General features: G+C 46.2%; 1 protein-coding gene and 1 long non-coding RNA gene across 2 annotated transcripts in view; one reads left to right on the forward strand and one right to left on the reverse strand.

Annotated features, from left to right (window-relative positions):
* Positions 1-7,239: 7,239 nt before the first annotated feature.
* LOC122215484 overlaps positions 7,240-26,959 on the reverse strand; it is a 30,972-nt gene continuing 11,252 nt past the window's right edge. Inside the window, exon 2 of the long non-coding RNA XR_006200393.1 lies at positions 7,240-7,517. This is a non-coding gene — a long non-coding RNA (uncharacterized LOC122215484). The remainder of the gene's footprint in view (positions 7,518-26,959) is intronic.
* On the forward strand, positions 24,853-26,606 carry WFDC9 (WAP four-disulfide core domain 9). Its single transcript, XM_042930835.1, has 3 exons — positions 24,853-24,943; positions 25,906-26,053; positions 26,564-26,606. The coding sequence occupies exons 1-3, from the start codon at positions 24,853-24,855 to the stop codon at positions 26,592-26,594; spliced, it is 270 nt and encodes an 89-aa protein (XP_042786769.1). The 3' UTR covers positions 26,595-26,606.

The following is a 26,959-nucleotide window of genomic DNA, read 5'->3' on the forward strand; positions in this document are numbered from 1 at the left end:
TACTCTTTTATGTAGAGACATTGTTTAATCTGATACACTGTAAGTGTTGGAAAGTTTGAATACTACTAACTTTGATAGACCTTCCGTAATATATATTTTATAAAATGCTTTTATCTTATTGCATGCTTTAAATAGATTTTAAAATTTGGGGGGGCACCTAGATGGCTCAGTTAAGCATCCCACTCTTGATTCTGGCTCAGGTCATGGTCTAGTGGGATTGAACCCCACGTCAGGCTCCAAGCTATAAGTGCAGAGCCTGTCTGGGATTCTCTCTGTCTCCTCTCTCTGCACCCCACCCCTGGCTCTCTCCCTCTCTCTCTCTCTCTCTCTGTCTCTTAAAATAAACAAATAAGCATTAAAAAAAATTTATGCCACAGATTTAACTCTATTTATGGAAAATGTTAAACAAATCAACTAATTGGCAAAGTCAGTCCTCAATCGGCCAAATCAGGCCACTTTCTCCCACAATACAGCTGACTTCATTTTTCAATTGAAATTAATGTTTTCATACACATCCCTGTGGATATGTGCCATCACTCTTGGGATTTCTTTTCTTTTTTCTTTTTTTTTTCAACGTTTATTTACTTTTGGGACAGAGAGAGACAGAGCATGAACGGGGGAGGGACAGAGAGAGAGGGAGACACAGAATCGGAAACAGGCTCCAGGCTCTGAGCCATCAGCCCAGAGCCCGACGCGGGGCTCGAACTCACGGACCGTGAGATCGTGACCTGGCTGAAGTCGGAAGCTTAACCGACTGCGCCACCCAGGCGCCCCTTGGGATTTCTAACTCTAGAAGAGGGAGCTAAAGGCACAGTGACATACTATGACTTTGTCACCTGAGTGAAACAGGGTACTGACCAACCTCTTAGTATTTCCTACCCACACATTTTTGCTTTGCTCTTTGGGAAGCGTCCTCAGGAAAATGCACTCTCAAAGTGTTCCTTTGTTTGTAAGTCAGTTTTTACACTTTGGACACATGCAAGAGATAGGTAAGAAGTATGGTCCCTACCCCTCCTTTTTTGGAAGCAGCACGGGGCTTTGTGCGAGACAGAGAAGGAGAAAGGCAGACTGCAGGCTCTTCCTCAGGCAGACCAACTTCAGGAAGAAGTAAATGCGGAATTTGAGAAGCAGGACATCATGTCCTTAAATCTGTCCGTGCCTGTGTACCCTCTGGAAAACCTTCCTGTGCCCTCAGGGGTACGTGTGTGCCAGCATGATCAGGACTGACTGAGTCGAATCTCGTCATTTTCACATGGGTAGACTGACATAGGAGGAGCCCCAAATGGCATGGCTTCAAAGTCTCTTCGTTCCTGGTTCGTTGCTGTTGCTACAGCACCCTAGTGCCCATGCCTCCCACGTCTGTCCCGCTGCCTAGGGCCACTGGGCAAGTCCCCCACACGCATTTGCTCATTCCCCATAGGACCCATGTTTTGTAGTCTCTTGCCCAAACAGATCCTCCTCAAATCAAAATGAATCCACTGTTTTAAAGTTGCCAGATTTAGGGGCGCCTGGGTGGCTCGGTTGGTTAAACGTCCGACTTGGGCCCAGGTCATGGTCTCACGGTCCGTGAGTTCGAGCCCCGCGTCGGGCTCTGTGCTGACAGCCAGAGCCTGGAGCCTGTTTCAGATTCTGTGTCTCCCTCTCTCTCTGATCCTCCCCCATTCATGCTCTGTCTCTCTCTGTCTCAAAAATAAATAAACTAAAAAAAAATTAAAAAAAAATAAAGTTGCCAGATTTAGCAAATAACAATATAAGCTGACCGACTAAATTTGAATGATAAACACCAAATAATTTTTAGTATAACGATGGTCCTTGTATTTCATGGGATATACTTCTATGAAAAATTCTAACCGGACGTGCTGTATTATATTTGGCAACCTTTGGTCTGCATCTCGCCCTGCTCCCCCCCCCCCCCCCCCCCCCCCGGGAGCTCTGATTCCTACTAACTGACTACAGGCTAATCTAACCAATGAATTCCAAAGACTGGGTTAACAGGTGTAAAACTTCACACCAAAAGGGTGATTTGATTATAAGAATTTAAGGCAACCTAGGGCCTTGGCTAATCTTTTGGGGGAACAAAAGTAATGATATACAAAGTCTTATACAGGAAACTCAAAAGCTAAAATATATTTTAAAATATTTTAAAAATATTTTTCTGCATTCAGTCAATTATTTGTTTAGTGACTAAGCTATATTAAGTACTAATATGCTAGTCACCATGCTTTCCACAATAGTTCAGTTAATTCTCATGTCTATGAAGTAGATGTGTTATATTTCTTTTAAGGAAAACTGAAGCTTGGGGCTTGTGTCTAGATCAGTCAGTAGAGCATGCAATTCTTGATTTCAGGCTTGTGAATTCAAGCCCCACATAGGATGTGGAGATTACATAAAAATAAAATCTTAAGGGCGCCTGGGTGGCTCAGTCGGTTAAACGGCTCTTGGTTTCCGATGAGGTCATGATTTCACAAATCATTGAGTTAGATTTGGGCTCCACACTGGGAGTGTGGAGCCTACTTGGGATTCTTTCTCTCCCTCTCTGCCCCTCCCCCATTCTCTCTTTCTCTCTAAATAAACTTACAAAAAAAAATTAATAAAATCTTAAAAAAAAAAAAAAAAAGAAAGGAAAACTGAGGCTCAGTGAGGTTCAGTGGCTGAGCCAAGGCCACATAGCTGGCAAGTGGGGGATCCACAGTGTGAACTCGGGTCCAACCTCAAGCACTGCTTTTGACCCCTCCATACCACTCAGGAGGAATCTCACACAATCTCATCTAACTCTCACAGTGACAACAAAGCTGCCAGGTAGGTGTATCATTTCCATTTCCTCGATGAGGAAACTGAGGATCCGCATACAGCTACACCTGTAAATTACCAAGCCAGGACCAAAAACCAGTTGTCACTGAGTTTGGGGCCATAATTGCCATTCCGAACAGTCCAGGCATTGCTGTAACATTCAGAGAGGATACAGGATTAGAATTCCGGTGGCGGGGGTGGGAAACGATAAGTTGCTACAAGTCTTTCCTCTTAGGCAGCCACGTAACATGGTTCAGGAGATCTGGAAAAGACTCCTGGCAAGGTCTGAAGTTCCACCAATAATATAGGTGCATTCTGGGCATAATGACGTTCTCTGTCTCTCTCTTTCTCTCTTCCTGTCTGCCTCCCTCCTCTCTTGCTGTTTTCAAATTGCATTTATGTATTTATTAATTTAATGTGTTTAAGTTTATTTATTTTCAGAGAGACAGAGAGAGAGAAAGAGTGAGCACCCACGAGTGGGGGAGGGGCAGAGAGGCGGGGAGAGGGAGAATCCCAAGCAGGATACTCTCCGCAGATAGCGGGGGACCAATCTCACAAACAGTGAAATCAGGACCTGAGCCAAAATCAAGAGTCAGATGCCCAGCCAACTAAGCCAGACAAGTGCCCCTCAAAACGCATCTTAGTTTGAGAGGTAACACTGTATGGCCTTATCAGTTCTTCACATCACAAAATGAAACAGTATATAAGGAGCAGGAAGAGACATATGGAAATGGGATTGAGTGAATGGGAGAGAGCTGTCAGTTTATTAGGTGCTCTAGGAGTAATTTAGGGGAGCAGGGGAGGGTGGGTGAGCAGAGCTAGTCCTCTGAAGCCACAGTAGAAGTTCCTTCATCCGACATGAGTCCTTGCCTGCTGTCTGACCCTCAGTCCCAGGAAGGCCTCCTGAAGAAGGGGCAGCCGTAGCTTCCCTCGACCCACCTTTGACTCTTTTCATTGGCGATGAAGATGTCTCCTCCAAAGAGAGAGAGAGAAGCAGCAGGAGCACTACATTCCTTGGGGAGAAGGTGGAACTGTGGACAGGAAGGTGCCTGTGTGGGGTGACAAGAGGCGGGGGATTAGGCACAAGCCAGACAGAGATACAGAGGGTGTGCTGAGAGCCATGCAGATGGTCCACACTTCCCTCAGTTCACAGATGAGGAAATCAAGATACACGGTGGGGAAGGGGGTTGTCAGAGGTCACGTGGAGAGTACGGCCGGCCCTTCAAGCCCAGGACCCTCCTGTTGGCCCCACACTCTGTCCCGGCACTGGGCCATGTCCCACCGGGACCCTCGCCCATTGTGTCACTCCTACATGAGAGGTCACATATCAGTGATCACAGGGATTTGTCTGGAACAGTTGCAGGGCTGGTCTGCCCACTGTCATTCCCAGGGCAACCCCAGACACGAGAGAACACCTTTTTCTTGCTCCACTGATGGCAAGACACTGATGGTAGGAGACTTTCAGGAGGGCCTGAGATGTCCCATTGGGTCCAGGAGCAAGAAAGTCCCAGATGACCGAGGGTTAACCAAAGGATCCCTCATTTCCTTTCTGTTGTTATCCAAGCCTAGCTTCTGATACTCCTAGAGCACCTCATAAATAGACGACCCCCCCCCCCCCCCACTCACTCAATCCCATTTCCATATGTCTCTTCCTGGTCCTTATGTACTGTTTCATTTTGTGATGTGAAGAACTGAGAAGGCCATACAGTGTTACCTCTCAAACTAAGATGCGTTTTGAGGGGCACTTGTCTGGCTTAGTTGGCTGGGCATCTGACTCTTGATTTTGGCTCAGGTCCTGATTTCACTGTTTGTGAGATTGGTCCCCCGCTATCTGCGGAGAGTATCCTGCTTGGGATTCTCCCTCTCCCCGCCTCTCTGCCCCTCCCCCACTCGTGGGTGCTCACTCTTTCTCTCTCTCTGTCTCTCTGAAAATAAATAAATAAACTTAAACACATTAAATTAATAAATACATAAATGCAATTTGAAAACAGCAAGAGAGGAGGGAGGCAGACAGGAAGAGAGAAAGAGAGAGACAGAGAACGTCATTATGCCCAGAATGCACCTATATTATTGGTGGAACTTCAGACCTTGCCAGGAGTCCTTTTCAGATCTCCTGAACCATATTACGTGGCTGCCTAAGAGGAAAGACTTGTAGCAACTTATCGTTTCCCACCCCCGCCACCGGAATTCTAATCCTGTGTCCTCTCTGAATGTTACAGCAATGCCTGGACTGTTCGGAATGGCAATTATGGCCCCAAACTCAGTGACAACTGGTTTTTGGTCCTGGCTTGGTAACTTACAGGTGTAGCTGTATGCGGATCCTCAGTTTCCTCATCGAGGAAATGGAAATGATACACCTACCTGGCAGCTTTGTTGTCACTGTGAGAGTTAGATGAGATTGTGTGAGATTCCTCCTGAGTGGTATGGAGTGGTCAAAAGCAGTGCTGGAGGTTGGACCCGAGTTCACACTGTGGATCCCCCACTTGCCAGCTATGTGGCCTTGGCTCAGCCACTGAACCTCACTGAGCCTCAGTTTTCCTTTCTTTTTTTTTTTTTTAAGATTTTATTTTTAAGTAATCTCTACAGCCAACACGGGGTTTGAACTCACTTGCCGGAAATAAGGAGTTGCAGGTTCTACCGACTGAGCCAGCCATGCGCCCCAAGCCTCAGTTTTCCTTTTTTTAAATGTTTCATTTGCTCTTGTAAAGAATGTGTGTTCCACAGTATTTCTGAATTCTTTTCGATAGACTTCTTACTTGCGTTGTTCAAACTTGTGCTACTGGGTTTGTTGTACCTTGGTTTGTAGTATCTTCCTATCAGCTACTGGAAAGCATGTTCAAATTGTCTTTTGGTCCATAATGCTTCTGGAAATGGCAGGCCCATTACCTTGGGAACAGTTTTTCCAAGAAATCAAAATGAGATCCCTTGGGTGTCTCCTCACCAAACATTTAGATACTAATCACCTCCCACTTCTGCTTTCAGTGTGGGTTAACTCTGGCCTTTGAAGTCAGCCACCAGAGTGTGAAGGCTCAGTGTGTTCCGTAATGCACCTGAGGGTTAAGAGTGTCCTCTCTGCCTGGAGGCCCCAGAGTTTTTTCAAATGCTCCCTTTTGCTAATTGCTTAGCATGAAAGAGTTCATTGGTTTTGTCTTAAGGCAATCATCCCTTGCTAATCCAGGAGAACACTACAGACCTGTCCTCCTTAACCCATCTCAGCTAATAGTCTTTCTGCAAAGTACCTCTCCAAACCCTATTCCCCACTAGAACTCCTATTTAAGCACATCTCTGGCCCTTAACTTGTATATATTTCAGGAAACTTGAGTACAGGGGCATTGGGACACTGAAGTCTACGTATCTGTTTGTCATCAACCTTCAGAGCAGACTGAGTAGTTTCAGCCACCTATCTGTGTCTGTTTGTTTTCCTCTGTTAATTTTATCAAACAATACTTGTGCTTTGCAGGTTTTATGGGTATAACAATAGGGACCCAAAAGGAAAATTTGGCAGTTTGAATATGCGAGGGTCATAGAGCTTAATACCAAATCCATAATCCAACCTTGTCTGCAACTTCACCTGTTGGTTTTGGGAGCAGGAGGAGGATAGGGTATCAACCTTTCATTTCCTTCAAGTTCCCTTCCTTTCCCCCCAAGTCCATATGTAACCCTGTCATGGAGGAAAACTAACTTTCCTTCTGAGCTACCCCAATTCTTTTCTATCTCTCAAGGTAGGACCAAGCATCTCCTCTTCCAGGAAACCTGATATCATGACCTGGACATGTAACAACCTCAGGGTATTTATACCTTAAGGCACTGACTATATGCCCCACTCATCCCTTCTTGCCTGCCCCACCTGGTTTCTGCTTCCTTGGTCCTAAGACTTAACCCTTCCTTGGGCTATATGCCAACAGATAGAGTTGGTCACACCTGCACTCATGAGGAGTGACCCTTGCCACAGTTTGAGCACAGTGTAGGCTCTCTACGAGTATTTACATTTGAAAAAATTCCTCCACTTTCCAAGTGATTGAGTAAATAATGGTAACAAATGAGGTCAGAGAGAACAGCTTGGAGAGGCCGATGGCATTTCCTTTCAATTGTAAACCATGGGCATGGTCACCTTTAAGGAAGATTATACTTCCCTGGATTAGTTAAAAGGGAGGCCACTTGTAGGACCCTTCTAGAAGCACTGGCCTGAAATAAGGAAAGAAAGGCTGCACCAAGGTATGGGGAACCCAGAGAGACAGTGTTTCCTGTAGCCAAAAGAACATCCCACACATAAGCAGTTTTCCGCAGGGATGTTAATCAATGAACCAAGAGAGTTCAGTCGTCTTGGCTAAGGAGAACAAGCTTCTGAAAATTGTGAAGGTGGGAAATGCCTGGGAGGCAGGGAGTGGGGACTTAGGTTAAAGGTGGAGGTAGTGAATTGTCCTTGGACGAAAGAGCAAGAGACAGAGGTTCTGGGTTACTGCCATAGTTTATTTGTCAAGGAATTGAGGCTGATGATATAATGGTTCAGGGAAGAGTGCTGTCAAGTAGGAGAGACATTGTCCTGGGACCCACCCTCCTCCACCCTCTCCCTGCTTTCCAGTTGCAACAAGAAGAAGGTCCCACTGGACATCAGGCAGTATTATTCTGATGGCCCTCTGGTGTCTGTTCCTGGCTTTCAGGGATGGTTATGGGATATATAGTAACTTCCGGCCAAGGGTTGGGTGCATAGTTCGCAGTGCTGATCTCTGGAAGAGAGAAGGGGAGGGTAGTCAGTGGTCACACAGTCTGGCGAAATACATTCTCTAAGTGTAACATCTTCCCAAACCCTGGGGGCAAGAATATTTTCTGTGACTTAGGAGATGCCCACACAAGGCTTCTCTCCGATGTTTTAAGTCCAGTGAGCAAAGACACATAAATGTCAGACCTTCTGAGGTTTGGCTAAATTAGGTAAGTCTGCAAGTAAAGAACTGGGGTTTGGGGTGTGATAAAAAAGTGGGGGTCCCCAGGTGGACTGGTTAACAGGACGAGGGAGGCATATTCTCCTTCTGTCCATCCCTTCAGTTAGGGGGTGCATAGTTTTTGACAACTGAATGGCGAGAGAGGGGTGCTTGTTAGATCCTATCAGTGTTTGGAATTTTCATGTAGATTTTTCCATAACCGGAATAGCAGCATTCATAGCGGAAACCACACTCTGAGTAATATTCACAATTTCGTTGGCAACCAGAGTAGGTGGGAACTTCCATGCATATTGATAGTTTCAGTGTTGGTTTAACTGAGAAGGAACACATTAGCAATGACTCCAAGAAGAAGACTTTTTCTCACTATTATCAGCCCCTGTAAGGCCCCAGGACCCATTCCATTGGTTTCTCTTCCTCTTCTACCTGTACAGCGATCTGGTAGCCTTTTCCATTCCTAGACTCAAAATCCATCTCCCACCCCCTAACAAACCCAGCAGTTGTGAGCGCACCTCCATGGAATTTAACATCACAGGACCTGAGTCCTGAAACCCAATTCTCAGAACAAAGAGACCCAAGAGATCCTCTTGCCACCTGCTCTCATTTTACAGGGTTGGGAGAATGGATTACAGAGAAAAAAGAACTGTCTTGTACTCTTTGTGTCTGGGTGAGACAGCCCTCCAAACCTAGCTGTTCCTCAGAAACTTTTGCTACCAGATATGAAACCACAACTCTCTCCTCAATTGTGCTGATTTCAAGTCTTTTACCCAAGGATTCCAAACTTCTCTTAATCCTCCCCATGCCCAGTGTTCCAAAATATCCAATTCCCCAAGCAAAGGACATATTTCAAGAAATACTTAGTACCCTTTTCCCAATGTGGTACTCGCCCTTGGAACTCCCAACTGGAGGACACAAACTCGTGGTGGCTCAATCTTGGCACCCTCCATACATGCTTTATACCCTGTGGAGCTTTCCACCGCTAAGGTCCTCCTCAACAAAACACCATGTAGCCACCACAGTCCCGGCAACACACATAAAAACATCATTACATGAAACAGTAGAGACCCTCAAACTTGAGAAGTGCACATTCAACTTTCCTCAGCATCCCGGCTTATAAAAGGAACCAATGCTTTCATATATGTCAGTCAGTCCCTGTTTCTTCTGCTTTCAACCCCTTCTTCATTTTGAAGCTCAACCAGAATACCTACTGTCTTTTGGAGGCTTAGTTGTAGTCTTAGTTTTGTCTTTAAGACTTCCTGCCACTGGCGAGATCACCAGGCCGTAGAGTGTCAGCAGCTGGAGAAACAACCCCTTCATGATGTGAACTCGGGATGTCTGAGTGTGAGCCTGGCAGGAGACCCAGGATTTCACCAGGTCCTGCTGGGGGTAGCGAAGGGCTTTGGGGTGTGGAAAACACGTGACTGGTCTCTCACTGCCCCCTCTGGTTCTGCCTCCTCTCCTCCACGCACCACTCCTTGGCTGGGCACGGGTGTCTCCTGAGCTACTTGCCTTCTCCTTATGCTTTCTACTCCTCTCATTGCAGAAATGAATTCTTCAAAAGTTTACCATTTCTTATTTTAGAAATTTGAAAAACAGAAAAGTACAAGAAAAATAATAAGATACGATTAGATATCCATTAGCTAGATAGGTAATAGTGTCATTTGCTTTTCATGAAAGATAGCTTTAGAAATGATATCCAATAAGAAATATATATATATATTTATTGTAAAAGTATTTTGCTACATTTTAAGAGCCATTAAAGAATATCAAAATGTAAGTAAAGTAAAATTTAAAAATCACCCAAGACTATTTATTTATTTAATATAATTTACAGTCAAATTGGCTTCCATACAACAAAGACTTTTAAAAATTGATCACAAAATTTGAAGTGGAAGAACTTTTAGTAAGCCTGAATTTCCCCTACTTTTCCTGTGTTTCTCAAGAATTAACTCCTAAGTGATACCAGCCCATTTCATTTTTAAAGCATACTTAACTTGCAATTTTTGGAGCTACACTAACTTTCTATCCCTCAATTCCATTAAGGAAGGTATTTTTAGGGAGTAGCATCAGCAAGATGGCTGAATAAGACACCCCTGCTTGAATCGTCCCCCTACAACAATTTGGCATCCACCCACAGACAGAAGTACCTCTGTGGAAGCTGCGGGATCCAACTCCATACACCAATGAACCCAGAAGGAGTCTCCCCCATGTGTGGGTCATAGACCTAGAGATCTCAGTCTCTGAGATCAGAGACTCTGAAGTGGCCTGTGAACTGACTGTTTTCTCCCTCAGCCACAATCCAGCAGCCATCAGAGAACCCTCATAGACAATCACCGCAGATGACAGAGTTTTGTGGAAGTCCAGGCATGTAACAGAGATGGAACAGAGGGAATTACAGATAGATGGATGCAGGGAGCTTGAATCAGGCATGGCATGGGGGTTGTTCACCTATGACATTCAGTGAAATTTATTGTGAATGAGGATAAACCTTTACTGTGTTTACTGATATTTTAAAAAAATCTCTGCATTTTGCTAGAGTCATGAGTCTACTTACATATGTTAGTACCCATGGTGGGAGGGGACAACTGTTGATCGTTGTAAAGAGAGAAATTGAACCACAGGAGTGGAGTATAAAACAAGGCAGAGTCCTCAGGTTGGTTATCAGTTTATTTGTCAAGGACTCGAGCCTTCTCAGGGTGGGGAGGTCAAGGGGAGAACATGAGTCCTCAGTCAGGGCAAGTGAAACCCCAACAGAGAGCCAGGCAGCACTCTTCTTAGACTATATAGGCATCTTCTCAAGCATAACAAACCCAAAATCTGGAACCTGAGCTCAAAGTCACAAACAAAATATGTCTATGTATTTTAAGAAAATCCTTTTCTTGAATTCTGTGTCTTTTCACAGGAAGCCATTCTGGCATCCCATGACTTCCCTCTTTCTCCATGTCCCTATAGCCCTGCAGGCTTTCAGGCCCTCCTTAAGGTCCCTAAGGTTAAAACCCAGGACAACCTCACCATCATAGGCATCAGAAAGACTATTCTCATAGGATGTTGGATTTCAGGGCCTACAATATTCTGAAACTCTAATTTCCATACCCATGTGCAGACTGGAAAGCTGAGCTGGAGGAGAAGAGGTACTGATCTCTCCCCTTGTGTGTTTTCTTCTGTGCTGATACCACCTAAGCAATCAGCCTCTCCCCAGATTCATATCTTTCACAAAATTTGGGGGACTTACCTAAGCTTTCCTGCGGAAGCAAGGAAACAACTAGCCATTCTGAATAAAGAATACACACAAGGGAGACAAAATAATATGATCACATCACACAAGTCATGCCAACAAGCCAACCATAAATATCATGATCAATCCCCCAGAGATGGTTAAGGAAATTGTTAAGGAAAAAAGAGTGAAGCAGAAGATGAGATAGCCTGCTGACAACTGGCAGCTGAGGGGTGGGGGGAAGATAATTACCAGTCAATTTTCCCAGCGCTCTACTGTTCTGCCCCCTTTAACCTTTATCTTCTGCTTTACCATCCTGGAACCAGAAAGGAAGGAAAACAAAAGAGCCCAAGGAAAGATCAAAATTGTAATGTTATGATTGCATCGTCACAGGTAATGATTGTCCTTGTTCCTGAAAGTCTTTATATTTGCTCAGAAGTTTTCAACCAAGCAGAAGAGACTCCTCTGCACTGTCCAGTATGGTGGTCCTTCCCATATGTGACTATTTTAAGTCAACTTAAAATTCAGCTTCCAGTCCTTTCAAGCATTCCATAGCCACACGTAGCTAGTGGCTATTATATTGGGCAGCTCAAACATCAAACATTTCTATCATCACAGAAAATGCTACTGAAAAACGCTGCTCTCGACGAATCGACCAAAATGCCTCTGCTCAAAAGCAAGTGTAAGTCATACAGATCATTTAAAAGGTGCAAAATGCTTCCAAGGGGCCTTTGAAAACTTACTCTCCTTTCAGAATAAGTGAAATTTAGAAGCTGGAGAAATGCAAGTTTTAGGCATGTGAATGTTTGGCACGCTGACTTTGAGCAGGTTGGATTTAGGAGACCTGAAGGGAAGAGGAGAGAAGGAGATTGTGGGGAGAAACAAAGGAGAGCAGCTTTAAACGTAAAAGATCAGATGCTGGGGGGACTTCCACTCTTAGGTGCTTACATCTGCGCTCCCACATTCTCCGTTCAGAAACCATGTCCCTGCCAGCCTGCCTCAGCACGGCTTGATGAAGGAAAGCTGCCAAGTGAAGGCATGGGGGCTCATTTACCGTGGGGCGGTGTTTACCAGAGGATACAACCGAACTGGTGAAGCTCCAGGGCGAAGGCAAACTGTCTTCGAGCACGATAGCTTTCCAGAAATCCTATAAACCACTCACGTTGTTTGCACAAGCAAGCCAGCTCAAGGTGCAGGGCGTCCGATTCCTGAGCCTGGCTCAGACCGTGTCTGTGGTCCTCTGAGGGCATCGGCACAGGGCAAGAGAGACACGCAATGCCGACGCTCCGTCCTCCACTTACAGGTGGGGATCTGAGGTAGGAGGTAGCTGGGGGAAGGTGGGCACGCACTGGGGTACACCTGGGTTCCTGGAAACTGCCTTTTGCACAAAGAAGGAGGAAGGCTGGTGCACAGCAAATCCAAAGCCACGGGTTCCATGCAGCTATTTATTTGTATCTAAAAATATCACTCTCCGCCCAAGTTTTCCAGAACTTTGAGATCTGTTCGTTGACAAGGCCTTGCTCTTAGTCCAGTTTTCTGCGTTCCTTACTTGCCCTAAAAGGGTGTTGAGGATCCTGGGGGTGTCCCATCCCCTTCTTCGCACACCTCAGGTGCCCTAACTGAGCCAGAGAAGAGAAATAGAATCACGCCCAGGCTGGGCACTGCTCACATAGAGAATGCTGGGCGACTCTTTGGGCATCTTCTGAGACAGAGTGTAGGGTGATGACGAGGCCCCTGGGCATCACAAAGACCCAGAACTACCGCTCCCCTCAGAATTCAGGGTCCTCGGCTTTCCAGATAATGTTTAAGAGGAGAAAGTGTTCGATTTAGTTAGAGTCAGCGATACGGGGGTCTCGTGTCACGTCTGCCCCTTTTATTTGTGTGACCTCAGACAGGTATGCCACCTCTCTCTCAATGTTCTTATTTGAACACCAGGGACAACAATCCCCATCTCACAGAAATGGTGTCGACACCACCTGGGCCGGGAACTCCTCCAAGAAGCCACAAGTAAAATGTCACGCCTCAGGACCCTTACCCCCACCTACCTCTGAAGGTGTCTGAGGTGAGTGTGTGCGGTAACTGGCTGAAAGCTCTTTTATGTGGCCACTTCCACCCGGGGAGCGGGAGGGGAGGTAGTGGCTTGGAATGGGGGCAGAGGAGCAGAAAAACAAAGTTCAAAGGCCTGGAACTTAATGGTGATTGGGTCGTGGCGGATCTGTAAGTTCTACCCAGGAACTACACGGTGGCCGTATCACAGACTCTTTCCTTTGATATTCTCCCCTTCCAAAGTATCGGATTTTCTTTGATGTGAGCAGCACCTCCTGTAAGCTGGGAGGAACGCTGTGCACCCGAGTCAGCTCTGGCCTCCTAAGCAGACCCAAGTCTAGACTCTTTCTGTGGCGCCTCCGATTCTACCCAAAGGTGGGGAGTGAAGGGCGGTTTGTACAACTATTTGCCTTGGACTTGCTTGGTGCTAATAAGGTCCCACCCTCCTCTGTATTGATTCTCTTTTGCTATTTCGGGCATCACACTGTCTCCCACCAAATGCCCTGGGGGTCGTATGTGGACACAAAGAGACTGTCTAGGAAGGACTTTAGGAAAGACAGATGACCACCCAGCAAATGAGGGAAGGGAAGTGACGGAATCTATCACGAATCTTGGCAGTTTGTGAGGTGAGGGGTGGGCGGATCTGCTCACCAAGTATCAGAGAGGAGCAGTGTATTGGGCACTCGCACCCATGCCTTGGAGCTGATTAGACAAAAGAGAAGAGTCAGGTGGGCAGGGGCCAGGGCTCCCGAGGAGCAGACCTCCTGCTTGCGAACTCTGTCTCCAGGAATATTTCCTACACTGTCTGGAGACACCCATATGCAAGTGATGTGCCCCAGGATGCATCGGGTGCATCGAGCAGTGGGATTCCAGGGACTTGGCTGAGGAGGGTGGACTGTATAGAGACAAAAGGCAGGATTTGGGGACCTGGGTACAAATGTGTGGGAGCAAACCGAAGGGAACTTTGGGGGGGACCGCAAATGGTGCCAAACCTAAAGCTACTGAATTATGGATTCCCAAGTCCTTGCTTTCTATGGTAGGAAAACGATGTTCTGTACAGGGCGATCACAGCCCTGCCCTGCGTCTGGCCCGGATGTTAGGGGCCCTTCGGGGTCTGTTTGAGGAGCACCGTCGCTGAGAGGGCCAAGGAGCTTCCTCCCAGGATTCTTGCCACTCTTGGTTCCGGATCACGCGGATGGGTATGCAAAAAAGCTGTGTAGAATTTAGGAAAACAGCAGGCTCTGGCTGTCACTATCCGCATATGTTATACACACAGGCACACACATGCACACGCACACACACACACACACAGTGTATATGCACACACATATATAAACACACACATTTTTACACACATATATAAACACCCCTCATATACATACACACATGCACACACAGACGTACAAACACACATGTTTACACACACCCATATGGACACAGATGTATGTATAGGTTATTATGTATGTATACATATTATTATACGATTATATATACACATATACATATTATTATACGATTATATATACACATATGCACACATATATTACACCTGTATATAATACTTGCTCATGTATTTCTGATCCATAGTGTGCCTATGTGTTCTCCTACAGCTGCAAGGTTTGTTGTTGGTGCCTGCTCTCATAGTCTCCGTTCCCGAGCTCTCCATATATCCTAGAAATCGATTACTCCACATGCATTTGCATTTTCAAGTGGATATATAATTGACATATAACATTATGTTAGTTTCAGGTATACAGAGTAATGATTCAAAATTGGTGTAGTGAAATGGTCATCACAATAAATCTAGCTAACAGTCGTCACCACACCACTACACATTTGTTTTCCTTGTGATGAGAGCTTTTAAGATCTAGTCTCTTAGGAACTTTTCAATACTGCTACGCAGTATTGTTAACCACGGTCACCATGCTGCACAGTACATCCCCAGGACTTACTCATTTCATAACTGGAAGCTTGTGCCTTTTGAACACATTTTGTTCACACCCTACCTTCCACCTCTGACAACCACCGAATTGTTCTTCGCACGCGTGAGTTTGGGCTGTCTTTGTTTTCTACTCACATAGAAGTGAGATCATACAGCGTTTGCATTTTGAAAGGGATCCAATCTCCAAAGAAAAAAAATGGCTGCTCGTGGAAATGTAAGCATCACTTAGGAATCCTTTTTGGATAGGAATCCTTTTTGGATAGTTGGCCTCAGGGTAAAGGGTGAGGGTTGAGTGTCTTGGGCTAAAACTATCCCACCCAGGAAATGTTGAAAGAGGACGCAGTTTGTGGAGATCTTCCCACAGCCACTAGGATGAACAAGTAGAGAAGAGGAGGCAGGTGAGAAAGGAAAGGCTGAGGGACTCCCCCTAAGGGAGTAGGTCGTGGAGCCTATCGACAGGAAGAAATAAGTTGAAGGACAAGGTAGAGTAATTGACCCTCAACCTCATAGGATGAGAAAAGGTCCCTGGAGCAGACTTCACCTCCTCCCTCCAGAAAACCAGAACAAATTCCCCCACACTGTCTGTTCTTTAAGAGAGTAGACATAGTTCATTTGAAATGGCTGTTTTGGGGTTCCTGTACGTCTACTCCTGGCTATGCCTCCAATCCACGTGGAGTCAGCGGATCTGCTTGCATAAGCACGAGAGTCCCGCTGACTCCTGGACAAAAAGGTTTTTCTTCTAAGAGTCCAGTTCCAGGGCTGGGTCTTAATACCCAGTATAAACTAAGAGGTAAGAGACTTCTTTTGGTCCTTTTTGTGCGGGGCTTGCTATGTGTGGTTGGGAGGGGAGAATGGAGAGAAGACCAGTGTTACATTGAGCACTTGCTGTGTGCCAGGTAGTATGAAGGTGCTTCTAGATGCCATTTTATCTCATCCTCACAGCGGAGGTGCCAAGAAATAATGAGTAAACGAAGTCTATAAAGGTCATAGGATAGTCCCAATATTACAAAGCTGGCAAATATTGGAATCAGGATTCCACTCCTCATCTGCTTTAGCACCAGCACAAAACCTAAGGACATTCCTCTGCTACTCAATTTTTTATAGCCAATAGAGGGCTGATTCCCCACAACATCTCCTGATTTATGCCGTGGTGCCTTTCAAAGTTTGAGGAGATTGACAGTCAACCTCTGTTCAGTTCAACATGATGCAAACATGTTTAATTACAAATCTCATTCTCCTTCTCTCTGTGTCTCCAAGTATGTGTGTGTCTATACAGGTAAACATGTATATATGTGTGCATTTATTTATTTATACTTGAAATAACTTAACTCTTACACCCATAAATTCTACCTCTCTTATATTAGTCTAAAAACTAAAAGGTTTATGGTTGAAAATGCCCAACATAATATTGTCTAGATAATCAGTAATTAGAACAAGGCAAATGCTTGACAATAGATAAGTTTTTAAAATTTTTCAATGTTTATTTATTTTTGAGAGAAAGACACAGAGCAGGAACAAGGAAGGGGCAGAGAGAGGGAGACACAGAATCCAAAGCAGGATCCAGGCTTTGAGCTGTCAGCGCAGAGCCCGACCTGGGGCTCGAACCCACAAAACTGTAAGTTCATGACCTACACTGAAGTCGGACACTTAACCAACTGAGCCACTCAGGCACCCTGACAATAGATATTTATCTTAAGTTAGACGTGTGTAATTATGGAAAACCACACTGGGGAATATTTTCCTGATTAGATGAGGGTGGGACCAGATGGGTAACAAAAGGTCAGTTGTTCTAAATGTGAGAAAACGATAGATACTTTATGTTAAATATGCAAAAAATAGAATGGTAATGCAAACAGGCACAGGTTAATTCTCTGCAGTTAGATTATGACAATTCTTAAAAATTACACCTTCTTCCCTCTTTCTGTGAATCATCTTATCATTAGAAAGTAGGAAATATTGTTTGCAAAGGAGAGAGTAAATCATGTAAGAGGAGGAGTCATCTGAAGAGTCTAAGTCCCAGAGAACAGGCCATGGTAAAGGGCAGGCAAAGAGGAGGAGGGTAAAGCCTCCTTGTTTGGCCAGTGGAAGCAGGGAGGAGCCCAGGACAAGCACCCAGAGACTCCCAAACTGAGAGCTCTCCACTCCGGCCAGAGTCATGCCAACCCAGGCTCTCCCGCCCATCCCGCTCCTCTCTGTGTTGCTGCTGCTGCTACAGGTCCAGGGAGGGCACCGTACACTGAACAGGATGCAGAGTAGGTGATGGACTAAGGGGGTGGGGAGGGAAAGGGGCCAGGAGAGGCTGTGTCCCGTCTGGGGAGGACCTGGAAATTGGAACCTTAAATCACACCCTACTCTGACCACAGCACTATGAAGATTCTGGGTCTTTCCAAACGATAGCCCTCTGGCCCCTTTACCCAGCACCGGGAACACTGATGGGGGTGGAGGGGGAAACTTTGTCTTTTGATTCTCCATGCGAAGTACCCAGACACAAATGGTACACAGAGCAGGGTACCCCCATCAGGGCTGAGAATCACTTGGGGACACCGAACCACTATTCTTGGATTTCTGCCCATATGTGACCTGCAAGCATCCAGAGATATTGATGGGGGTGGGTACAGAATGAAAGGGCCCTGGGAAAATAAGTTTTGGAGGGTCCGGGGTCAAGTCAAAGTTCTCATCAGAGGGACCAGGATGATGGCAGCAGAAGGGAAATAGCGCAAGTGGTATTTTCTGGGAAGGGGCAGGGGTCCTGGACACAGTGACAGGCACAGGAGAGAGGGGGGAAGATGACAGGTCATCTTCCTCTCTGGACCCTGCAAATTCTGGGGAGTGAGTGGCTCTGCAGGATGTCTCAGACTTTGCTGAGTTTCTTATAGTGTAGACTCTGTGGGGGTGACTTCACCAAGACCATGACTAACTTGGGAGACAGGTTCCTGGCTGCAGAGAAAGGAGAGGGCCCAGGAAGGCCAGGCATTGAGATCTGTTGGCTAGACTGGAGGGATATAGGATTTAAGATACTACCAATCACCAGGATTGGGTGTAAAGGGCAGAAAGTGAGTGCCTTGAAAAGTCCAAGAGCTTCATAAACGGGACCTGGGTACTGGGGTCTTTGGGGAGGCTTTAAGCTTAAGACACATGATCTCTAGGGGTCTGGTTCCACTGACTCTGCTCCTGCTCTGTTTCAGAAATAGAGCAGTTCAATGAAGTCAAGGTTTGTGAAAAGCACACCAACATATATATGTGCAGACGTCCATGTGAATATCACCAAGATTGTCAAGCAAATAACATTTGCTGTTCAACCTTCTGTGGGAATATCTGCATGACACTCTAGGGAGTGGGTGAGGGGGATGGGTTGTGCACCCTGCTCCCCTAACCCTCTAGGCGGACCAACACCAGGCCCGCAGATCCCTGGCACCAGGATGTCAAGAGGAATGCACCCTCCCTCCTGTCTGAACCGCTTGTTCCTGTCAAATAAACCAGCACAAATGTTCACAGAGCTGCCTGTTTTACTCTCTGTGCCTGTAAGCATTGAGGACCCAGTGCAGACCCTTTCTCTGAGTCCGGGACTCTGATCTCTCTCCCCTTGTCATGCTTCTCTATTTTCTCTCCCATCGGCCCCTGCTCCCCTGCAGGCCCCTGAGGCCCAGCCTCATTGTTGATCTGCTCACTGACACAGTCCTGCCAGGGAGAAACTGCCCATTTATGGTATCTCCCAGTGCTAACCAGAACACTCCTCAGCCTGGAGTCAGAAGGGCCGAGTTAAAAATGAGGTAGATGGGGCTACACTCTGAGGCACAGAGTAGGAGACCCCAAGGGGGCCGCCTCTTAAATTTAATCTACCTCCATTCAGTTCTCCCCATTCTGCTCCCTTAGGGGGGGTCCCTCAGCCTTTCCTTTCTCACCTGCCTCCTCTTCTCTACTTGTTCATCCTAGTGGCTGTGGGAAGATCTCCACAAACTGCGTCCTCTTTCAACATTTCCTGGGTGGGATAGTTTTAGCCCAAGACACTCAACCCTCACCCTTTACCCTGAGGCCAACTATCCAAAAAGGATTCCTATCCAAAAAGGATTCCTAAGTGATGCTTACATTTCCACGAGCAGCCATTTTTTTCTTTGGAGATTGGATCCCTTTCAAAATGCAAACGCTGTATGATCTCACTTCTATGTGAGTAGAAAACAAAGACAGCCCAAACTCACGCGTGCGAAGAACAATTCGGTGGTTGTCAGAGGTGGAAGGTAGGGTGTGAACAAAATGTGTTCAAAAGGCACAAGCTTCCAGTTATGAAATGAGTAGTCCTGGGGATGTACTGTGCAGCATGGTGACCGTGGTTAACAATACTGTGTAGCAGTATTGAAAAGTTCCTAAGAGACTAGATCTTAAAAGCTCTCATCACAAGGAAAACAAATGTGTAGTAGTGTGGTGACGACTGTTAGCTAGATTTATTGTGATGACCATTTCACTACACCAATTTTGAATCATTACTCTGTATACCTGAAACTAACATAATGTTATATGTCAATTATATATCCATTTGAAAATGCAAATGCATGTGGAGTAATCGATTTCTAGGATATATGGAGAGCTCGGGAACGGAGACTATGAGAGCAGGCACCAACAACACAACCTTGCAGCTGTAGGAGAACACATAGGCACACTATGGATCAGAAATACATGAGCAAGTATTATATACAGGTGTAATATATGTGTGCATATGTGTATATATAATCGTATAATAATATGTATATGTGTATATATAATCGTATAATAATATGTATACATACATAATAACCTATACATACATCTGTGTCCATATGGGTGTGTGTAAACATGTGTGTTTGTACGTCTGTGTGTGCATGTGTGTATGTATATGAGGGGTGTTTATATATGTGTGTAAAAATGTGTGTGTTTATATATGTGTGTGCATATACACTGTGTGTGTGTGTGTGTGTGTGCGTGTGCATGTGTGTGCCTGTGTGTATAACATATACGGACAGTGACAGCCAGAGCCTGCTGTTTTCCTAAATTCTACACAGCTTTTTTGCATACCCATCCGCGTGATCCGGAACCAAGAGTGGCAAGAATCCTGGGAGGAAGCTCCTTGGCCCTCTCAGCGACGGTGCTCCTCAAACAGACCCCGAAGGGCCCCTAACATCCGGGCCAGACGCAGGGCAGGGCTGTGATTGCCCTGTACAGAACATCGTTTTCCTACCATAGAAAGCAAGGACTTGGGAATCCATAATTCAGTAGCTTTAGGTTTGGCACCATTTGCGGTCCCCCCCAAAGTTCCCTTCGGTTTGCTCCCACACATTTGTACCCAGGTCCCCAAATCCTGCCTTTTGTCTCTATACAGTCCACCCTCCTCAGCCAAGTCCCTGGAATCCCACTGCTCGATGCACCCGACGCATCCTGGGGCACAGCACTTGCATATGGGTGTCTCCAGACAGTGTAGGAAATATTCCTGGAGACAGAGTTCGCAAGCAGGAGGTCTGCTCCTCGGGAGCCCTGGCCCCTGCCCACCTGACTCTTCTCTTTTGTCTAATCAGCTCCAAGGCATGGGTGCGAGTGCCCAATACACTGCTCCTCTCTGATACTTGGTGAGCAGATCCGCCCACCCCTCACCTCACAAACTGCCAAGATTCGTGATAGATTCCGTCACTTCCCTTCCCTCATTTGCTGGGTGGTCATCTGTCTTTCCTAAAGTCCTTCCTAGACAGTCTCTTTGTGTCCACATACGACCCCCAGGGCATTTGGTGGGAGACAGTGTGATGCCCGAAATAGCAAAAGAGAATCAATACAGAGGAGGGTGGGACCTTATTAGCACCAAGCAAGTCCAAGGCAAATAGTTGTACAAACCGCCCTTCACTCCCCACCTTTGGGTAGAATCGGAGGCGCCACAGAAAGAGTCTAGACTTGGGTCTGCTTAGGAGGCCAGAGCTGACTCGGGTGCACAGCGTTCCTCCCAGCTTACAGGAGGTGCTGCTCACATCAAAGAAAATCCGATACTTTGGAAGGGGAGAATATCAAAGGAAAGAGTCTGTGATACGGCCACCGTGTAGTTCCTGGGTAGAACTTACAGATCCGCCACGACCCAATCACCATTAAGTTCCAGGCCTTTGAACATTGTTTTTCTGCTCCTCTGCCCCCATTCCAAGCCACTACCTCCCCTCCCGCTCCCCGGGTGGAAGTGGCCACATAAAAGAGCTTTCAGCCAGTTACCGCACACACTCACCTCAGACACCTTCAGAGGTAGGTGGGGGTAAGGGTCCTGAGGCGTGACATTTTACTTGTGGCTTCTTGGAGGAGTTCCCGGCCCAGGTGGTGTCGACACCATTTCTGTGAGATGGGGATTGTTGTCTCTGGTGTTCAAATAAGAACATTGAGAGAGAGGTGGCATACCTGTCTGAGGTCACACAAATAAAAGGGGCAGACGTGACACGAGACCCCCGTATCGCTGACTCTAACTAAATCGAACACTTTCTCCTCTTAAACATTATCTGGAAAGCCGAGGACCCTGAATTCTGAGGGGAGCGGTAGTTCTGGGTCTTTGTGATGCCCAGGGGCCTCGTCATCACCCTACACTCTGTCTCAGAAGATGCCCAAAGAGTCGCCCAGCATTCTCTATGTGAGCAGTGCCCAGCCTGGGCGCGATTCTATTTCTCTTCTCTGGCTCAGTTAGGGCACCTGAGGTGTGCGAAGAAGGGGATGGGACACCCCCAGGATCCTCAACACCCTTTAAGGGCAAGTAAGGAACGCAGAAAACTGGACTAAGAGCAAGGCCTTGTCAACGAACAGATCTCAAAGTTCTGGAAAACTTGGGCGGAGAGTGATATTTTTAGATACAAATAAATAGCTGCATGGAACCCGTGGCTTTGGATTTGCTGTGCACCAGCCTTCCTCCTTCTTTGTGCAAAAGGCAGTTTCCAGGAACCCAGGTGTACCCCAGTGCGTGCCCACCTTCCCCCAGCTACCTCCTACCTCAGATCCCCACCTGTAAGTGGAGGACGGAGCGTCGGCATTGCGTGTCTCTCTTGCCCTGTGCCGATGCCCTCAGAGGACCACAGACACGGTCTGAGCCAGGCTCAGGAATCGGACGCCCTGCACCTTGAGCTGGCTTGCTTGTGCAAACAACGTGAGTGGTTTATAGGATTTCTGGAAAGCTATCGTGCTCGAAGACAGTTTGCCTTCGCCCTGGAGCTTCACCAGTTCGGTTGTATCCTCTGGTAAACACCGCCCCACGGTAAATGAGCCCCCATGCCTTCACTTGGCAGCTTTCCTTCATCAAGCCGTGCTGAGGCAGGCTGGCAGGGACATGGTTTCTGAACGGAGAATGTGGGAGCGCAGATGTAAGCACCTAAGAGTGGAAGTCCCCCCAGCATCTGATCTTTTACGTTTAAAGCTGCTCTCCTTTGTTTCTCCCCACAATCTCCTTCTCTCCTCTTCCCTTCAGGTCTCCTAAATCCAACCTGCTCAAAGTCAGCGTGCCAAACATTCACATGCCTAAAACTTGCATTTCTCCAGCTTCTAAATTTCACTTATTCTGAAAGGAGAGTAAGTTTTCAAAGGCCCCTTGGAAGCATTTTGCACCTTTTAAATGATCTCTATGACTTACACTTGCTTTTGAGCAGAGGCATTTTGGTCGATTCGTCTAGAGCAGCGTTTTTCAGTAGCATTTTATGTGATGATAGAAATGTTTGATGTTTGAGCTGCCCAATATAATAGCCACTAGCTACGTGTGGCTATGGAATGCTTGAAAGGACTGGAAGCTGAATTTTAAGTTGACTTAAAATAGTCACATATGGGAAGGGCCACCACACTGGACAGTGCAGTCTCTTCTGCTTGGTTGAAAACTTCTGAGCAAATATAAAGACTTTCAGGAACAAGGACAATCATTACCTGTGACGATGCAATCATAACATTACAATTTTGATCTTTCCTTGGGCTCTTTTGTTTTCCTTCCTTTCTGGTTCCAGGATGGTAAAGCAGAAGATAAAGGTTAAAGGGGGCAGAACAGTAGAGCGCTGGGAAAATTGACCGGTAATTATCTTCCCCCCACCCCTCAGCTGCCAGTTGTCAGCAGGCCATCTCATCTTCTGCTTCACTCTTTTTTCCTTAACAATTTCCTTAACCATCTCTGGGGGATTGATCATGATATTTATGGTTGGCTTGTTGGCATGACTTGTGTGATGTGATCATATTATTTTGTCTCCCTTGTGTGTATTCTTTATTCAGAACGGCTAGTTGTTTCTTTTCTCCTCCTGGAAAATGAAGGCAGGAGCCCCACCTTTTGTGTGACTGCTCAGTCACAAAACATCTCAACCTAATAGTTAAATGTGCAGGTCCATGTAACGAACCACAACTCCACCAATTGTTGAGAACTGTGGACTCACTCCTCCCTCAGAAGCTCTAATTGTGGAAAAGGGTGTGATCGGTATCTCCATCTTGGGCTCTTTGTGATTCTGTTCTGTCACCCCCATCTGGCTAAAAAACATTTCTGCTTCCTAGAGAGTAGAGGCAGGGAGAACCAACAGGAGGAAGTAGGACAGCTCTCACACAGTAGATGCTATCCTAAGCTGGCTTTGTGCTGCTGGCGCCTTTTCGTGGGAGATTCCAAGGGTTCGCTGCAGACACAAAACACTATCTGGCCATTTACAATTTAGATGTGCCCCAACTGCAGCCCTCTTCTCTGCTACTAAAGGCCATTCTGGCCAGATCCCTCACCCGTTAGAGCCTTCAATCATGACTCAGATCTATGGTATCCCTACAAACTTCTGGGACACACAGTAAGCTCTATGAGTAGTATCCACAAAGCCTTTTCTCTCAACTTGGAATTAGAAGACAGCTTCCCTGCTTCCCGAGCAGAGCTTTGTACCAATAAAATCGTTGAAGGCCTCTCTACAACTCCTTTAACTTTGGGTCATCTGATTAGATCAAAGTTTAAGAGGTCCCTGACCCGTTCTTGGCTGTCAAATTTCTCAAGTCCTACTGAGTAACCCATCTCTCGTAATTCATTTTGGGTTCACTCTGGCACTCTGTCGTAGCGTCTAGACTAACACTTCCATTATATTATCCTATTACATATGTTCTTAAGTAAAAAAAAAAAAAAAAATATTCAGGACACTTGGCAGGTTCTATTATCCAGGTTCATAAAAATATTGAGGGCAACAAAAAGGATACACATACACTGGTTATCTCTGGGTGGTGCAATTACGAATGCCTATCTATTTCCTTCTTATATTTTTTGTTGTTTGACTAGTTATACAAACTGAAGATTTATCGATTTTTAATCAGAAAATGCAATGCATTTTTATTTTTTATTAAATATAATTTATTGTTGAATTGGTTTCCATACAATGCCCAGTGATCATCCCAACAGGTGCCCTCCTCAATGCCCATCACCCACTTTGCCCTTTCCCCTACCCCCCAACAACCCTCAGTTTGTTCTCAGTACTTAAGAGCCTCTTATAGTTTGCCTCCCTCCCTCTCTGTAACTTTTTTTCCCCCTTCCCCTTCCTTCCCCATGGTCTTCTGTTAAGTTTCTCAGGATCCACATATGAGTGAAAACATATAGTATCTGTCTTTCTCTGCCTGACTCATTTCACTTAGCATAATGCCCTCTAGTTCCATCCATGTTGCTACAAATGGCCAGACTTCATTCTTTCTCGCAATGCACTTTTAAACGAAAAAATTTTGCAAAGGAAGTGGCTGTAATGTGAGATGGGGAAGTAGCCTTGGGAAGCCAATGGCTAGTTTGATACGTTGTTGGGTGACAGAGGGTGTAAAGGGAAAGTAGGAGAAAGAATAACCCAATATTCATAAGCATGTTCTCTCTCTTTCTGATCCTACTCTCCTTAATTCCTGTTGTACCTCTGGCAGCATTGGGAGAAGACCAGAACTTAACCCAAACACGCATAGAGACTACTACCATGAAGCCCTGGGTTCTCCTACTCAACGTGATCATCTATGGGGTTGTGATGCCTCTGCCTGTGCTGGGAGGCCTCAGGAACAAGACATTTTGTAGGTGGTATGGCAAGGGAGGAGGGGTCTCTGCCCAGGCCCGGGATGTCTGGTGTAGCTGATTCAGGGACCACCTTTCCCGGATCCCAACCCTCCTTAGAGCTGAGACACCCAAGAAAGATTTTGGTTGGATGTTGCCAATCAAGTGCCCCTCCATGCTCCCCCTCTCATCTCTGAAAGCAACAATCATGGGTATATGGAAAGGGAACATAGTTCAGTCCATAAGTCCATTCCATAAGCTTGTGGGAAATGATATTTGACAAAGGTAGACTACCTTAGGTAGGGGAAGCACCAACACAGAGCTTCCCTCTGAGCCCTTCTTTTCGGAATCTGTGCCTTTGATGAATACCAAAAGGGCAATATTATTTCCTTGGAATATGAAAACTGGAAAAAACTAATAAGGGATTCTTAGAGTCTAAGTTTGGGGTCAGAGGATAAAATGGGGATAATAAAAGGAGGGTTGTGGGCCAGGGAAAGATACTGGGAATCTGGGGAGAGGCTGAGTGCTTAGGTGGTACCAGCAAGGAAGCAAATAGACAAGGGGAAATATAAGTGCCTATTCTCCCCCAGCTCAGTTTTCCATTCTGCAAACTGAGTGTGGAAATTGGAGCTACAGTATATTGCAGGCCCTGAAATCCAACAGTCCCATGAGAATAGACTTGGTGAAGTGGTGCCATTAGATGATGAGGTTGTCCTGGGTCCTATCTTTAGGGAGCTTGGGGAGGACCCGAATACCTGCAGTGCTGTAGGGATGTGGGGAGAGAGGGAAGGCATGGCATGCAAGAATGGTCTCCTGTGAACAGACACAACTAGAACTCAAGAAAAGGATTTTCTTAAAACGCAGAGAAATGTTTTGTTTGTGACTTCAAGCTCAGGTTCCAGAGCTTGGGGATAGTTAAGCTTGAGAAGGGTTTCTTCTCTAAGTTGTGGGTGGATGGATCTGCCAACATCTATCGTCTCAGTTTCAGTTGGAAGAACAGTGGTCGAGCAGTGCTGGATACAGCCTCTGTTACAGTACTGTGAGAAGAGGTGCACTAAATTACATGAGTGTTTATCTCCCAATCATACATGCTGCTGGACCTTCTGTGGAAACATCTGCTTGGACAATGAGTGAGTTGTTTGGGGTGGCAAGGTCGGGCCTAGATATGCTTCCTCACTACTGGTCACCCTCGTTCAGAAGGTGGGACCTGGAACAGAAGTCACCCAAGTCCCGGACAAAGAAACAGGCAGCATAAGTCGATGCCCTACTATCTCTGTACCTAGGCTGACATTCAGGGCAAAATAAATCAAGACACAAACATGGGGGCTCCACTTTTCTCCCTTCTCATTCAGTTCCCCCAAAAGGTCACCCATCAGTTATTCATCCCTCCTTTGTCCAAGGCCCCGATTATGGACTCCTTAGTCTGGCCTCTGTGTGGGCCCCTTGTCTCAGGCAGGCCCACGAGGCCCAGCCTCCACCTGTGTGATGAATTGGCAAACTTCTTGGGAGAAATTGCTTAAAAGTGGGTAACCCCTGAATTACAGAACAAATTCCTTTTCCCATTAACCGGGGCCAGGGATGTTGTTAAGTTTGGGAATGGGTGTTCCCTGACTTTTAACCACCTGACTTTTCTCTTCCAGAGAACCCTTTAAATCCATGCTAAACCTCTAGGCTCTAGCTGCCCCACCACTGATGTGGGCTAGAGGACGCCTATGTAGTCTAAGAAGAGTGCTGCCTGGCTACCTGTTGAGTTATTCCCTTGCCCTGGCTGAGGACCATTCTATTCTCCCCTTGATCTCTCTGTCCTGAGAAGGTTCAAGTCTCAGCCAAATAAACTGACAACCAACCCGAGGGCTCTGCAGTGTGTTTTACTCCATTCCTGTGGTTCCATTTGTCTCTTCACAGTGATCGAACTGTTCTTCCCACCCCACGACGGGTTATAGACAACCCAGTTAGTCTGCCTTCCCACTTATTCAGTAGACTCACGGCTGTAGCAACAATGCAGAGATTTAGAGAAATGTCAGTAAACACAAAGC

This window comes from Panthera leo, chromosome A3 (assembly GCF_018350215.1).
Source record: "Panthera leo isolate Ple1 chromosome A3, P.leo_Ple1_pat1.1, whole genome shotgun sequence".
NCBI lineage: Eukaryota > Metazoa > Chordata > Mammalia > Carnivora > Felidae > Panthera > Panthera leo.